This window comes from Geotrypetes seraphini, chromosome 17 (genome assembly GCF_902459505.1).
Source record: "Geotrypetes seraphini chromosome 17, aGeoSer1.1, whole genome shotgun sequence".
Lineage (NCBI taxonomy): Eukaryota > Metazoa > Chordata > Amphibia > Gymnophiona > Dermophiidae > Geotrypetes > Geotrypetes seraphini.
Window position 1 is genome coordinate 37,688,958 of NC_047100.1, and position 15,566 is coordinate 37,704,523.

At 47.1% G+C, this 15,566-nt stretch overlaps 1 protein-coding gene across 10 annotated transcripts in view; it reads right to left on the bottom strand.

Annotated features, from left to right (window-relative positions):
- NISCH (nischarin) overlaps window positions 1–15,566 on the bottom strand; it is a 149,533-nt gene that overhangs the window by 117,615 nt on the left and 16,352 nt on the right. For 9 of the 10 annotated variants that reach the window (XM_033925916.1, XM_033925919.1, XM_033925915.1 and 6 more), the window contains 3 exons: window positions 14,939–15,121; window positions 8,405–8,453; window positions 312–475 (listed from right to left, as the gene is read on the bottom strand). In XM_033925916.1, the coding sequence (XP_033781807.1) occupies window positions 312–475; window positions 8,405–8,453; window positions 14,939–15,106 (381 nt within the window). In that variant the 5' untranslated portion in view covers window positions 15,107–15,121. Of the gene's footprint in view, window positions 1–311; window positions 476–8,404; window positions 8,454–14,938; window positions 15,122–15,566 lie in introns of those variants that run through there. The other variant, XM_033925920.1, reaches the window with a different exon arrangement.

Consider the following 15,566-nt stretch of genomic DNA (forward strand, 5'->3'; position numbering starts at 1 on the left):
CTGCTCCTTAAGAATCTCAATTTTATATTTTAGAGCAAATAAATATGTGTCCCCTTGTACAGTATACCTGTTATCACGAACTATGGGAGAAAATACTGTTTCACTCAAAGAGGGAGATGGACAGTGGATACAGATTTTCTGTGAAGACACAACGGATACTACATCATGGGAGTAAGGAACGACAGGATCTGTATCAAGCTTGTAGGCAGGTACAAATAGACAGACTATGTAGGACAAAAAGTCATTGACAGACATAAGCATCATTTTCATCTTGTGAAGGAAGCAAGTACTGAGCACATTGGAATCTTTACCTTTAAATATTTCAGTCTGCATGTAAAATCCAGTATGTGGCCCAGGTCCGTTTTGGCATCTCCATTAACACAAGTGGGTTTGCCTTTTCGCAGCTGTTGAGTTATAGCATATAGCTGCAGTGGCCTAATATTAAAAACTTCTCCAGCCAGAAGTAATTGTTCTCCTTGAAAAATAAGAGAGAGAGAAAAAAAAAAGAGCCACGCTTAAAAGCCAAATTAATCAATTTAACCACAATATGAACATAAGAATTGCCACTGCTGAATCAGACCAGTGGTCCATCATGCCCAGCAGTCTGCTCACGCGGCGGCCCTCTGGTCTAAGACCAGCATCCTAACTGAGACTAGCCCTACCAGCGCCCGTTCTTGTTCAGCAGGAACTTGTCTAACTTTGGCTTGAATCCCTGGAGGGTGTTTTCCCCTATAACAGCCTCCGGAAGAGCGTTCCAGCTTTCTACCACTCTCTGGGTGAAGAAGAACTTCCTTACGTTTGTACGGAATCTATCCCCTTTCAATTTTAGAGAGTGCCCTCTCGTTCTCCCTACCTTGGAGAGGGTGAACAAGGAGAAATTAGGTTCTTACCTGCTAATTTACTTTCTTTTAGCTTCTCCAGACCAGTAGAGGTTAACTTTACGATTGGGTATATATCTAATCATGACCAGCAGGTGGAGACTGAAAACAAAACTTTGGGACAGTATATCCTAGCCCCTCCTCTCTATTTCCCTCAGTCTGCCGAATAGCCAAGCAGAACCAAGAACTGGAAACAACAGAGAGAAAAAACAATACTCCGAAAGGAGTAACCAATAACATACCCAAAAAATGCTGTTGGAAAATGCAGAGGAGAAATTCCCGAAGGAAGAAGGTCCCCACAGCTCGCCAGCTAAGCCAGCCGAGCCACAGCCGCTGTTCTTCAATTCTCCCCGGCCCTAGAAAAATACTAGAACCCGCAGCAAAAACCAAAAACTGCCCGCGCAACAGCCCCAACAACAACAACAACAGACAGGGTGGGGACCTCTACTGGTCTGGAGAAGCTAAAAGAAAGTAAATTAGCAGGTAAGAACCTAATTTCTCCTTCTTTAGCACTCTCCAGACCAGTAGAGGTTAACTTTACGATTGGGACGTACCAAAGCAGTCCCTCTCACGGGCGGGACCCCCGAAGGGCCGATACCAGAACACGCTCACCGAACACCGCGTCCCGACGCGCCTGAACATCTACCCGATAATGCCGAACAAATGAATGCAAGGAGGACCAAACCGCAGCCTTACAAATATCCACCGGAGGCACGAGCGACGACTCAGCCCAAGAAGCCGCCTGACCCCTAGTGGAATGAGCCTTGAGAAACTCCGGAACCGGCTTCTGACTCAGAAGATAAGCGGAAGCGATCGTCTCCTTGATCCAGCGCGCAATAGTAGCCTTAGAAGCGCCAGCCCCCCGACGAGGACCCGCCAGAAGCACAAAGAGATGATCGGAGCTCCGAAAATCCCGGGTCCGCTGCACATAAGCATGGAGGACCCGACCGACATCCAACTTGCGCAGCTGTCGTTGCTCAGAAGAACCCTCCCGACTACCCAAGACCGGGAGGACCACCGATTGATTGACATGAAAAGGAGAAACTACCTTCGGCAGAAAGGAAGGAACAGGCCGCAAAACAACCCGCTCCTTTGAAAACTCCAGGAAGGGAGCCCTACAAGAGAAAGCCTGTAGCTCCGACACCCGTCTAGCGGAAGTAATGGCCACCAAAAAGACCGACTTCAGCGTAAGGTCCTTCAACGAACAGCCATCCAACGGCTCGAAAGGAGGGCGCACTAGAACAGAGAGAACCAGATTGAGATCCCAAGAGGGAATCGAGGGCCTTATGGGAGGCCTGAGCAACTTGGCCGCCCTAAGAAAGCGAATCACATCAGGAATGGCTGACAAACGCTGACCTGTCACCAGCCCCCGAAAAGCCGACAGGGCCGCCAGATGAACCCGAAGAGAAGACCAGGCCAGGCCCCTATCCAGGCCATCCTGCAAAAACTCCAGAATGTTAGGCAGAGAAGCGCGAAAGGAGACCACTCCCCGCGCTCGGCACCATTCCTCAAACAGACGCCAAACCCGTACATAAGCCCGAGAGGTAGAAAGCCTCCGGGACCCCAAAAGTGTAGAGATCACCTTGTCGGAATATCCCTTCTTACTCAGGCGGCCCCTTTCAAGAGCCAAGCCGTAAGACAAAAGGGAGACGGGTCGAACATGGGAATGGGACCCTGCGTCAGAAGATCGCACTCGAGAGGCAGAGGAAGAGGATCCGCCACCAGATGCCTCACCAGATCCGCATACCACGGACGACGAGGCCAATCCGGAGCCACCAAGACCACCAGCCCCGGATGGCGAACAATGCGAAGCAGTACTCTGCCTACTAATGGCCAAGGAGGGAACACATACAACAGCCCCTCCGTTGGCCACGGTTGGACCAGAGCATCCAGACCCTCGGCCAGACCGTCCCTGCGACGACTGAAGAAGCGGGGTACTTTGGCGTTGCCACTTGTAGCCATCAGATCCATCAGGGGCTGCCCCCAAGCACGCACTAGCAACTGAAACGCCTCGGCGCCGAGACACCACTCTCCCGGATCCAAGAAGTGACGACTGAGGAAGTCCGCCTGAACGTTTTCTACCCCGGCAATGTGAGAGGCCGAGAGGTCCAGAAGATGCGACTCCGCCCAAACCATGAGCCGAGCCGCCTCCTGCGCCACCAGAGTGCTCTTGGTGCCCCCCTGACGATTGACATAAGCCACTGCCGTGGCATTGTCCGACAGGACTCTGACCGACTTGCCCAACAAAAGGGAGTGGAAAGCCAACAGCGCCAGCCGGACCGCCCTGGTCTCCAACACGTTGATCGACCAGGAGGCCTCCTCCGTGGACCAGGTTCCCTGAGCAGAGTGACCCAGACACTGGGCCCCCCAACCCAGGAGACTCGCATCCGTAAGGAGCACCGTCCACTGCGGAAGATCCAGACCCACCCCCTGAACTAGGTGAGGGGTCCGGAGCCACCAACGCAGACTGCAGCGCGCCAAGCCTCGCAGGGGAACCGGAACATCCATCCCGTGCCTCTGGGGAGACCACCTCCGGAGCAGAGCATACTGAAGAGGACGCATGTGGGCCCGCGCCCACCTCACCACGTCCAGGGACGCCGCCATCGACCCCAGGACCTGGAGGAAATCTCGCGCCCGAGGACACCGGGACGCCAAAAGCAGGCGAATCTGAGACTGCAATTTGCTCACCCGGGCCTCTGGGAGGAAGACCTGCCCCAAGGAGGTGTCGAACAGCACCCCGAGGTACTCCAGACGCTGAGCCGGAACCAACCGACTCTTGGAAAGGTTGACCACCCAGCCCAGCGACCGGAGAAACTCCACCACCCGAGCCGTAACCCGGTAGCTTTCCTGCAACGACTTGGCCCGAATTAACCAGTCGTCCAGGTAGGGGTGTACCAGAATGCCCTCCGACCGCAAGGCTGCCGCGACGACCACCATCACCTTGGTGAACGTCCGGGGAGCCGCGGCCAGCCCAAAGGGAAGCGCACAGAACTGATAGTGCCGACCCAAGATCGCAAAGCGCAGGAAACGCTGATGAGAGGTCCGAATAGGAACATGCAAGTAGGCCTCCGTCAGATCGAGAGAAGTGAGAAACTCCCCCGGCTGAACCGCCAGAATGACCGACCGCAGCGTTTCCATACGGAAAGAGGGAACCTTGAGAGCCCTGTTGACCCCTTTCAAATCGAGGATGGGCCGAAAAGTCCCCTCCTTCTTGGGCACCACAAAGTAAATGGAGTACCTGCCCGTGCCCCACTCCGGGGGGGGCACCGGAACTACTGCCCTGAGATCTAGCAAGCGCTGAAGGGTCTGGCGAAAAGCCTGCTTCTTCCCCGGAGTCTGACACGGAGAAGCGAGGAAAAAATCCGGCAGAGAGCGGGCGAACTCCAGGGCATAACCGTCCCGCACCACCTCCAGGACCCACTGATCGGACGTGATCTCGGCCCATTTGGGAAAAAAGTCGCGCAGCCGGGCCCCCACCGGAACCAAGGGGGGCGCCGGCAAGGCGTCATTGTGCAGGACGGGAAGCGGGGGAACCGGCGGAGGGGTTCCCTGCCCCCCGACGGGCCCCCCGAAAGGGCTGCATGCGCTGGAAGAACCGACCCCGGGAAAACCCCGGAGACTGGAAAGAAGCAGCCCCACGCCCAGGGCGATACTTGCGAAATTCCCGCAAACGCCCCCGGGCCGCACCCCCCCGAGACGCCGGGCGGGCACGGTCCTCCGGCAAACGGGGAACTTTCGAGTCCGACAGAGTCTGAATTAACTTATCCAAGTCCTCTCCAAATAAAAACGACCCCCGAAAGGGAAATTTAGTAAGCTTAGCTTTGGACGCAGCATCCGCCGCCCAAGCGCGCAGCCACAACACACGCCTTGCGGCCACGCCAAAAGCCATGGACTTAGCCGAGATCCGCACCAAGTCATACAGAGCATCCGAGAGGAATGAGGCAGCCATCTCAATCTTTGCTACCTCCTGATCCACCAGAGACCAGTCGTCAGACTCTCGATCCAAGACCCGCTCCGCCCACCGAAACACGGCGCGAGCGACCAGTCCCCCACAAATAGCCGCCTGGACCCCAAAAGCAGAGACTTGAAAATTTTGCTTAAGGATGTTCTCCAATTTGCGCTCCTCAGAGTCCCGCAAGGCAGAACCGCCCTCAACAGGCACGGTATGCCGCTTGGAAATAGCCGAGACCACCGCATCCACGACTGGCGAAGCTAACGTAGCCCAATCCCCTTCAGGAATGGGATACAGGCGAGCCATGCTGCGCGCCAGCCGAAACGGCGTCTCCGGCGTTTTCCACTGCTCAAGAATAATATCCCGAATATCCTGATGCATAGGAAAAGAGCGGGAAACGGAACGGATCCCTCGTAACAGAGGGTCCCCCACACGCGGAGTCTCCGGCGGCGCGTCCTCAAAACGCAAAGCCGAAGAAACCTGTTGAATAAGGTCAGGCAGCTCATCTCTCTGAAAAAGGCGCACCACGGACGCCTCGTCACTGGAGAACGGGAAACCCGACAACCCGCCGCCAGCTTCCGTCCCCTCCAGAGGGTCCTGGAATTCCTCAGAAGGGTCCAGGTCCTCCTCCATACCGACACGTTCCTCCGACCACAAATCCTCGTCCCACGACACCCGCGGACGCTTGGACAAGAGAGGCGGCGGAGGGGACGTCACGTCAGACGAGAGAGGCAAAGCCGCAGGGAGCGCGGAGGAAACCCCACCCCCCGAGACCCCCTGGGCGCAACCGGGACCCCCAGCCGCCTGAAAATAGGCTTTGCATAATGAAAAGAAAAAATCAGGGGAAAAACCCCCCGAGGGTCCCAAGGGACTCCCTGCCACAGCAGGGGACCCAGCAGAAACCTGCCCCTGCTTAGACAAAACAGGGGGAAGGTCACCTGAGGTGGAAGACAAAATGGAGGGGCCAGACAGAGAAGATGGCGTCTTTCCCGCCAAAACAGCTCCCTCCACAGCCTGAAGCGGCTGAGAGACCTGAATAGTCTCAGCCGCTAAAACAGGCAAGCCGGCATCAGCTGTCAAAATATCAGCTGAGAGGGAATCCTCTAAAACCCGACCGTCGGCGGCTCGGGGAATCCCTCCGTGGGCGGACGGAGAAGACCGGGCTTCTCCACCGTTCCCTGCCGACTCGCGAGGCACCATCGGCGGGGAGCTCTGGGCGCCTGCAGCCGCTGCCGACGGAGCTCCTCCACCGCACCGGCCTGAACACCGCTTGCACAGGCCGGCCGCGAGTGCCTCGCGTCTGGAGCACAATGAGCACTTTTTCCCTTTAGAAGTGCTCATTGCTCCATACGCGACCTAGCTGTAAAAAAGTGCCGGTTAGTTGAAAAAATACAGTAAAATACAGTTTTCTTAAAGGGATACAACCCTCCAGACCAGCACTACCTCAGGATTTTTTTTTTTTTTTTTTTTTTTACAGAACAGACTCCACAGGCTCTCGAAGCAATATGCCTTGCTTGATTTAGGGGGCAAGGCTTACTGCTGAGGCTCCTCTAAAAAAATATGGGGAGGTGGAGGAAGTGGGGGGAGGGACCCCGCTCGTGACCCGCCGGGTTTGACACCCCCGAGGTCGGACGAACCCCCAAACAGAGTCCGTCCAAGCTCCGTCCGGCTAAAAACAGGGACAATAAACCTCTAAACAAATTCCAACAGCCCTACCAAGGGAGATGGGTACAGATCACTCAACACCTGCTGGAGACTGAAAGAAGACTGAGGGAAATAGAGAGGAGGGGCTAGGATATACTGTCCCAAAGTTTTGTTTTCAGTCTCCACCTGCTGGTCATGATTAGATATATACCCAATCGTAAAGTTAACCTCTACTGGTCTGGAGAGTGCTAAAGAACCTGTTCTTATCTACTAAGTCTATCCCCTTCAGTACCTTGAATGTTTCGATCATGTCCCCTCTCAATCTCCTCTGTTCAAGGGAGAAGAGGCCCAGTTTCTCTAATCTTTCGCTGTACGGCAGCTCCTCCAGATCCTTAACCATCTTAGTCGCTCTTCTCTGGACCCTTTCGAGTAGTACCTTGTCCTTCTTCATATAAGGCGACCAGTGCTGGACGCAGTACTCCAGGTGTGGGTACATCACGGCCCAATACAGCGGCATGATAACCTTCTCTGATCTGTTCGTGATCCCCTTCTTTATCATTCCTAGCATTCTGTTTGCCCTTTTTGCTGCCGCCGCACATTGTGTGGACGGCTTCATCGACTTGTCGATCAGAACTCCCAAGTCCCTTTCCTGGGAGGTCTCTCCAAGTACCGCCCCGGACATCCCGTATTCATGCATGAGATTTTTGTTACCGACATGCATCACTTTACACTTATCCACGTTGAACCTCATCTGCCATGTCGATGTCCATTCCTTGAGCCTGATTATGTCATGTTGCAGATCTTCGCAATCCCCTTGCATCTTTACTACTCTGAATAACTTCGTATCATCTACAAATTTAATCACCTTGCTCGTCTTACCTATGTCCAGATCATTTATAAAGATGTTAAAGAGCACGGGTCCAAGCACCGAGCCCTGCGGCACCCCACTGGTGACGCTCTTCCAGTCTGAGTATTGTCCATTTACCTCCACTCTCTGTTTCCTATGCTCCAGCCAGTTTTTAATCCATGTATTTCACCCTCAATTCCATGGCTTGCAATTTTCCGAAATAGTCGTTCATGCAGAACCTTGTCGAACGCCTTCTGAAAAGGAATGACAGTATGGCCTTTCCTGTCTACCATTAATTTTTTTTTTCACAAAATATGAAATATTTTCAGCTTTTCTGATGGCAGTGCTTTTACTCTGATCCAATAATTCCACAGCTCTCAGAGCCTGGTATCCCTTTTTGGTTTCACCTTTAGGGGAGGAGAGAAAATAGCAAACACTGGGGAATCCCTCCAGTGGACAGCTGCTTAATCAGAGTACCTTTCTGTATCCTGGACATGAAAAGTAACAGGTCTAAATAGCAACATCTATCTTTTCAGACTTGTACCCTTCTTCCCCCTCCTTGATCAGACATCCATAGGCTAGACACTAAAATCTGTCGTTTTCGATAATTTTTACATCACCTTTTTCCCACCCCCACACTATTTTTCCCCCAGATAGTAAGTCATGTGTACCAAGTTTGGTTGAAATCTGTCCATGCTTTTCAGAGTTATGCTAGAACATACATACACACAACGAACAAGTCGTGAGGACAAGATGTCAAAAGATCAGCCAAGGGTTGTATGGTTCAAAAGATTATTGATGGACATGCCACAATAACTCAAAGACTTGACCACTGGCAGTGTTTCGGCATCTGTGCCTTTATCAAGAGTCTGTCTTGACTGGAAGCACAGTGCAAACACGCACTCGAGGTGAAACTCTGGAAGAGTGCGATGAAAATAGCGTAGAAACTGGTGTCTCAAGCAAACACCATACATACACACACAGATACATTCGATTTTATATATACAGATGTATGACACGTTATGAGAGACATACGAAATTAATAAAATAAACCTTGTGTAAAAACATCGCATAATCATTTACCTCTATGAAAAAGCTCTTCAGAAAGCTGTGCTGTGATTCCATTGATTTCCTAAAAAAGACACACACAAGTCATCATAAAATAGATAAAATGTAGGTTCTACTCTTTGTATCTATTACACATTATTGACATTTTAAACAGCTCATTTTGTTATTAGGATTTTATAGATTTTTGAAGGGAGGCATAAGAGCTAAGTAAGCATAGTGTGAGCTCTTAACCTGGCTTTCTTGGCATCCGCACAAATCCCCTACTGCAGTAATCTTCACTAATTTTCTTTTTAACAGGGGTTCTTTTGTGTACTTTTGGAGGAGAGCCGACATATTTTGACTGATTCTATCCGTTTGATTTCTGATTTCCTGGCATTTTAAAAAAGTCTGAAAGCCTATTTTTTTCGACTTGCCTTTTTAAATTTGCCCATTTTGTAATCTTGTAATTGCTTGGCTTTAATTATTTTAAGGTATAGGGTTGTTTGCTGTGTTATTTTATAATGATCTGCAATGTTTTGTTTGTTTATGTATGTCATGTTTTGTTTTAATTATGTATGTATTATTGTTATCTGGGCTATAAGTGTTTTAACTAACTAACAAAATATATAATTTGCCATATGAGGCCACACCACTGACCAATGTCATGCATTCCCCATCAATTTATTGTCTCTCTCAAATGCCCCGTTATGTAGGCTTATGCCACCAGTCTCTTTCTTTTTCCTTTCCCTCAACAGATCCAGCATCTCCCTCCTCCTCATCAGCCACCGCTCATCCCATCATGTAAAGCATCTGTCCTCCTCCCTAACAAACACTCCCCAACCCACCAGGTCCAGCATCTCCCCAGCTTCCCCACTAGATCTAGTATTTCCATTTCCCTTCCCCAGTCATGTATTCTCTCCCCATCAACATCACATCATCATCACCATAAAGGTTTATGCCGCTTTTATGGACAAACTATTCAAAGTGGCTTACATCATAAATAAAACACAATAAGAGAGAGTGCTGAAGCACCAGAAGCATGACCGCAGAAGACAAAAGCAAATAGGGATGGAGGTGTGGTAGACCCTAATCGATTTTCAGAAGATTGCGTTTGTGAGGAGCTAGCTAAACTAAAGGTGGACAAAGTGATGGGGCCGGATGGTGTACATCCGATGGTACTGAAGGAACTTAGGGAAATTCCAATGGCTCCGCTAGCTGACCTTTTCAATGCTTCTGTAGAATCGGGAGTGGTACCAGAGGACTGGAGAATGGTGGATGTGGTCCCTCACCACAAAAGTGGAAGTAAGGAAGAAGTAGGGAACTGTGTTAGGTACCATCAACTCATGTTCATATCCTAGTGACTTGATGAACTATAAAGAAATTGGTTTTGTGCTAGTGAGGTAAGGTCCTACAGCGTCATTTTCAATGTGTCCAGTCATCTGATTGCAGGTCGACCTCTTTGCTTGGTTCCTTCCATCTTCCCAAACATGATGTCCTTCTCCAGTGATCTTTCTCTTTTGATGGCATGACTAAAATAATACAGTTGTAACTTCATCATTTGGGCTTTGAGTGACATAGCTGGTTTGATCTTTTCCAGAATCGATTTGTTAGTTCTGGCAGTTCACAGCACACATAAAATCCTTCTCCAGCACCAAAGCTCAAATGAATCAATCTTCTTTCTGTCTTGTTACCGCATTGCCCAGCTTTCACATCCGTAATTGATCACAGAGAAAATGAGTGCTTGGACAAGTCTGATCTTTGTTTGGAGTGTCTTTTCCTCGTCTTTGAATACTTTGTCGAGAGCCTTCATTGAAGAGCAACGAAGTGCTATTCTGCAGAGTATTTCTTCCCTGCTAGTTGCTTCTTTGTTTACAAATGAGCCCAAGCGCAAAATCTTCACCATTTTCCATGTTCATGATCTTCGTCTTGTTTATGTTTAGTTCTAATCCCATGTTATGACTTGCGACTGACAGTAATGATCAACGGAGATCAATCTGAGGAAAGGGATGTTACCAGTGGTATGACTTATGGTTCAGTTCTTGGGCCTGTTCTTTTTAACATTTTTGTAAGCAATATTGCTGAAGGGCTATCGGATAAGATATGCCTCTTTGCAGATGATACCAAAATGAAAGATTAGGTTCTTACTTGGATAATCGTCTGTTAATCATACAAAGGAGTCTGCACCTTAGATGTTGCCCATCTATAGTCGTGACTGCTGTAGAAGGGTGCCAATCACATCTTTCAGCTCCTCCTCCTTCACCAGAGGAGTATAGTGTCCTCTTCAGTTGTACCACAGCAATTGAGAAGGAGAGGCAAGGGGAGCTTTCCCAGAGATATCATACATTTCTGTTCTGCTCTGTAACTTATGAAAAAAAGAAAAATAATTAACATGAACTTGCAACTTAGCTGTATCAAGGAACCAACCAGATGTGTAATTAGCTCCAACATATAAGGAGCCCTGAAGCTCAACAAAACCATTACTTTTCTTAAGAATTTAGTAAAACTTTACGCATATCTAACCTTTGCAATATCCTTAGCCAAACCCATAGGGAGAAAAACGGGCAAACGAATCTTTTGCTTAAAGTAAAAAGCTGACTACACCTTCAGAAGAAAGGAAGATACTGTATGTAGTTTAATTCCAGTCTCTGTGAATTTGAGGAAAGTCTCTCTGCAAGAGAGCTTGCAATTCCAAGATCCATGTTGCCGAGACTATTGCCACCAGAAATACCATCTTCACCATGAGGTCTATCAGGCCTCATACGGAGGCTCATAATACAGAGGCTTAGAAAGACCCTTTAAGATTCCAAGACAGAAAGGGCTGGCACAACGGAGGAAGCAATCTTCAAGAACCAGATGACGTCTGGACGGGTACAAGTGGATCAATTTTTTTACTGCATCAAGATTTTCAAAGACTAGAGGACACTTGAAGTTAGAGTAATACTTTTAAATCCAATAGGAGGAAGTATTTATTTATTCAGAGAATAGTTAAGCTCTGGAACGTGTTGCCAGAGGATGTGGTAAGAACGGTTAATGTAACTGGCTTTAAAAACGGTTTGGACAAGTTCCTGGAGGAAAAGTCCATAGTCTGCTGTTGAGACAAAAATGGGACGGTAGCATGAAATGCTGCTACTATTTGGGTTTTTGCCAAGTACTTCTGACTTGGATTGGCCTCCGCGAAGATGGGATACTAGGTTAGATGGACCACTGGTCTGATCCAGTAAGGCTCTTTTTATGGTCTTAACGTTCTCTATTCCTGCAAAATGGGCCACATTGAGCACTTGTAGATGAATTTTCGCCCACTTGAACAACATCTGGGTCTCCAGGTGAAATGGGGCACTTCTGATGACTCCCCATCTGTTCAAATAGGCTACCACAGTGGCATTGCTGGAGAATACTCAGACTGCCTTTCCCTCCAGAGAACATTTCAACTCCCTGAACGCAAGCCGAATGGCTCTGAGTTCCAGATGATTAATGGACCACTTTCTCTGTGATGGAGTCCAAAGGCCCTGAAGCGGGCAAATCCTGGCAATAAGCCTCCCCCCTCAGCTGAACAGGCTGGTGTTGGTCATTAGAGATACCCATGAGGCATGCCCTTCGATAAGGAGTCCCCTTTGAGCCATCCACGTAAGCTGTTCCTTACCTCCCTTGTCCAGGGGAGATGAAGTTGGAGAAAATCCCACTGTGAGGACCACCTGGAGAACAGGCACATATATGCTCTCACCCAGGGAACTACTTCAGCCTGCCTGAAAGAAAGCACCGTCAAAAAGATATCAACAGGATGGAGTCAGTCCAGAGGAAGGCCACTGAAATGATCGGTGGCCTTCATTATAAGGCAAGTTTATTTGAGCAGGTCACTTAATCCTCCATTGCCCCAGGTAGATTAGATAGATTGTGAACCCACCGAGACAGATGGGGAAAATACTTGAAGTACCTGCATGTAAACTGTGGTTGTAAAAACTACAAAAAGGTAGTATACAAGTCTCAATCCCTTTCTCTTAAAAAATTATTACTCGCTATATCCTCCAGCTCCGAATGAGGTACAATAAAAACCATATATAATAAGATCACATACATCCCAACATAGTAAAAACAATACAAATCTCAAACAAAACTCACTAGTACACACGCTCAAACAGAATTGCCTAAGTGCTTTAAGTAGGGGACATATTTAAAGATCTCAATAAGTATATTTTGGAGGAAAGGAGGGAGAGGGGATATGACAGAGATATTTAAAATACATACATGGCATAAATGCGCATGAGACAAGTCTCTTTCACTTAAAAGGAAAATCTGGAATGAGAGGGCATAGGTTGAAATTAAGAGGCGATAGGCTTAGGAGTAATCTAAGGAAATACTTTTTTTACAGAAAGGGTGGTAGATGAGTGGAATAGTCTTCCAGTAGAGATGGTGGAGACAAAGACTGTGTCTGAATTCAATAAAACGTAGGACCGGCACATCAGATCTTTTAGGGAGGGGAGAGGAGGAGATAGTCGATGCAATGGATGGGCAGATTGGATGGGCCATTTGACTTTTATCTGCCATTATGTTTCTATAAAAGAAAATATTGGCTATAAACTTCCAAGCCCTAACAAGCCCCTTGATTAAACACCCCCCTTCCCCCCCAAAAAATACCATCATCATGTATTTAAAAAGTATGTTTAACTTAAAAGTTCTTCCTAAAAGTTAAGGTATCCTTATTCCGCAATTCAGTGGGCAGTTTGTTTCAATAACTCAGGCCTATCATACTAAAAACTAATCTAATCTAATCAGAATTTCTGAATTGCACTTATCCAGTACAGGTTCAAGGCGATTTACAAGATAAGAGGCCCATGCAGTGATATGGGGAAATAGTTACATCACATTGTGGAGAACGGATACATTGCAGGAGGCTGTCCAGACAGAGTAGGACAGATTTACTATTAAGAGAGTCAAGGGACAAGGAGATATTGTCATAGAATAAGGTTTTGCTCAGTTGCAGTGAGAAGACAATTAAGGGTTCATCACTGGAATAAGGACCATGCAAATGGAGAGGAGAGTTACTAAACTGAGAAGAATCTGTACAAGTATGTTTTCAGTCTTTTCCTGAAGGTGAGGTAGTTTAATTTTGATCTTATGGATGTTGGAAAGGCGTTCCAGGTCTGGATAGCAGCATATGTGAAAAGGGTGTTGAATATTTGCTTACATTTCACTCCCTTGGATGATAGGATAATCAGCATGTGGGGTGTTGTTGATCCTGACTGAGGTGAAGGAGGTGGTAGGGAACAGGACAATTATTTGTTCCGGTAAGTTGGTGTTTACATTACATTTGTGATTTCTATTCCGCCTGTGCCTTGCGGTTCTAAGCGGATTACAGTTAAAAGAGATCAGGACATTACCGAGAGAATTACATTACAACGATTTAAGTAAATTACATGTTGTGGTATAGAAATACAAGTATAAGATATCTGGATTTATCGATAGAATAGCTTGACAGGGTTCAAGTAATTACAAGGTTCAGTGGGGAAAACAATATAGGCAACTGAAGAAAGATACCTAACTTTGAAGGAATCAGTTGAGTGGATACCTAAGGGAGATGCTTAGTGCATGGTGCACAATGCAGGAAAGTTTAAATAAGATTGGGGCAGTGAAGCATGCGGAAGTAAGCAGAGAGAGGAGTCGTATTTTTTTAAGCCGAAGATCAGCCCGATTGCAATGTTCTGAAACGTTTGGAGTTTGTACGTTTGAGAGGAGGTTATGCCCCGTGTCGAGAGTGAGTTGCAGTAGTCTAGTTTTGTTAGGACTAGCATTTTAATCTTGGACAGGTAGCTAAATTTTGAGTTTTTTTCTAATATCCAAGATGAATAATCCTCAATAGATAAATCAGGGTTTGATAAAGTAATAGTTTGAAAATCAAAACCATCAGCTTAACCGGTAGCCAATTAAGTTCTCTAAGAGCAGGACTAGCATTTTCTATAAGCCATCCAGCAGCGGCATTCTGAATAGTCTGCAATGTTTAAGCAGTTGTCCAGTTATCCCGAAATACAATACATTGCAATAGTCCAACAGACTTGGAAAGAGGGCTTATATAATCACCCAAAAAGCTCATGCGTTTAAAAAAAAAAAAAAGGTTGCAATTGCCTTATTAATTTCAATTTCTAAAAGGTACAGCATCTCTATTCCACCCCACCAAATACTTCTTACCCTACCAGATCTAGAATCTTCCTACCACCACCAGGTGCAGTATCTTCCTGGCTTCCCCAATTTGACCTATTCATTATTATTACATTGGTGTCTTTTATTCCGCCAATACCTTGCAGTTCTAGGCGGATTACAAAAAGAGGCATTTAGTTGCAATGTTTAGGGACTGGTAGAAGTTTCACATTTGACAGGTATATTCAAGCGTACTGTTCTTCTTTCTGGCAATTAGACACATCCTTGGCCAGAAGCCACCTACCCCCACTAACTGTATTTCAGAAAGGGATTTTTACGTGACAACATTTTTTATTGATAACAGGCTAAAAAGGAAAAGTAAATAAACATTTGATTCAATTCCAGTTCAGTAACTCAGCTAGAACAAAAAGCATTACTTACATATAAATGAAAATGTAAGAAACAGGACAACACTTTGGGTGTAGCTGTGGGAAACTTTGCCAGGAGAGTCTGCAAGTAAACTTCTAGCTCTTTCTGTCTCTTCTCCACCAGACTTTTGGAATTTTTCCCAATAATCTTTTTGGGAGGCAGCAGGTTTTTATCTATCATTTTTTCTCCAGTAAGCTATAAGATAAAAATAAATTAAAAAAAACAACAAAAAAACAATATTCTGTCACCATAAACACTGGTAGTAGACTTGAACATTTATTTTCTGTAGGTCATCGAAAGGATAATTGAGACATCAAGGCACAGTTCCCCCTAAACTCTATTAAAGGCTCTGTGGAATGTGGAATATTATTTACCAGTATGTCCAGCAAGAGCAGAGATTTTATTTTTTTAAACAAAGTATTCCAAGCAAAGTATTGCATTGCTGCGAGGAACATCAGATGTTCCTGGTTGCAGCAAAGATAGTGGGGCACAAAAAAAGACATGTAACAGCAGCAACTCTTCTTCCATCCCCAGCTCTTACTAGGGGAGGGTTGTCAGGAGTAATCTTTAGTCCAGTGGTCTTCACTAATTTTTAAGTCAGGGCCACTTTGGATCTAAGTGCGTTGAAAAGAGAGCCGCA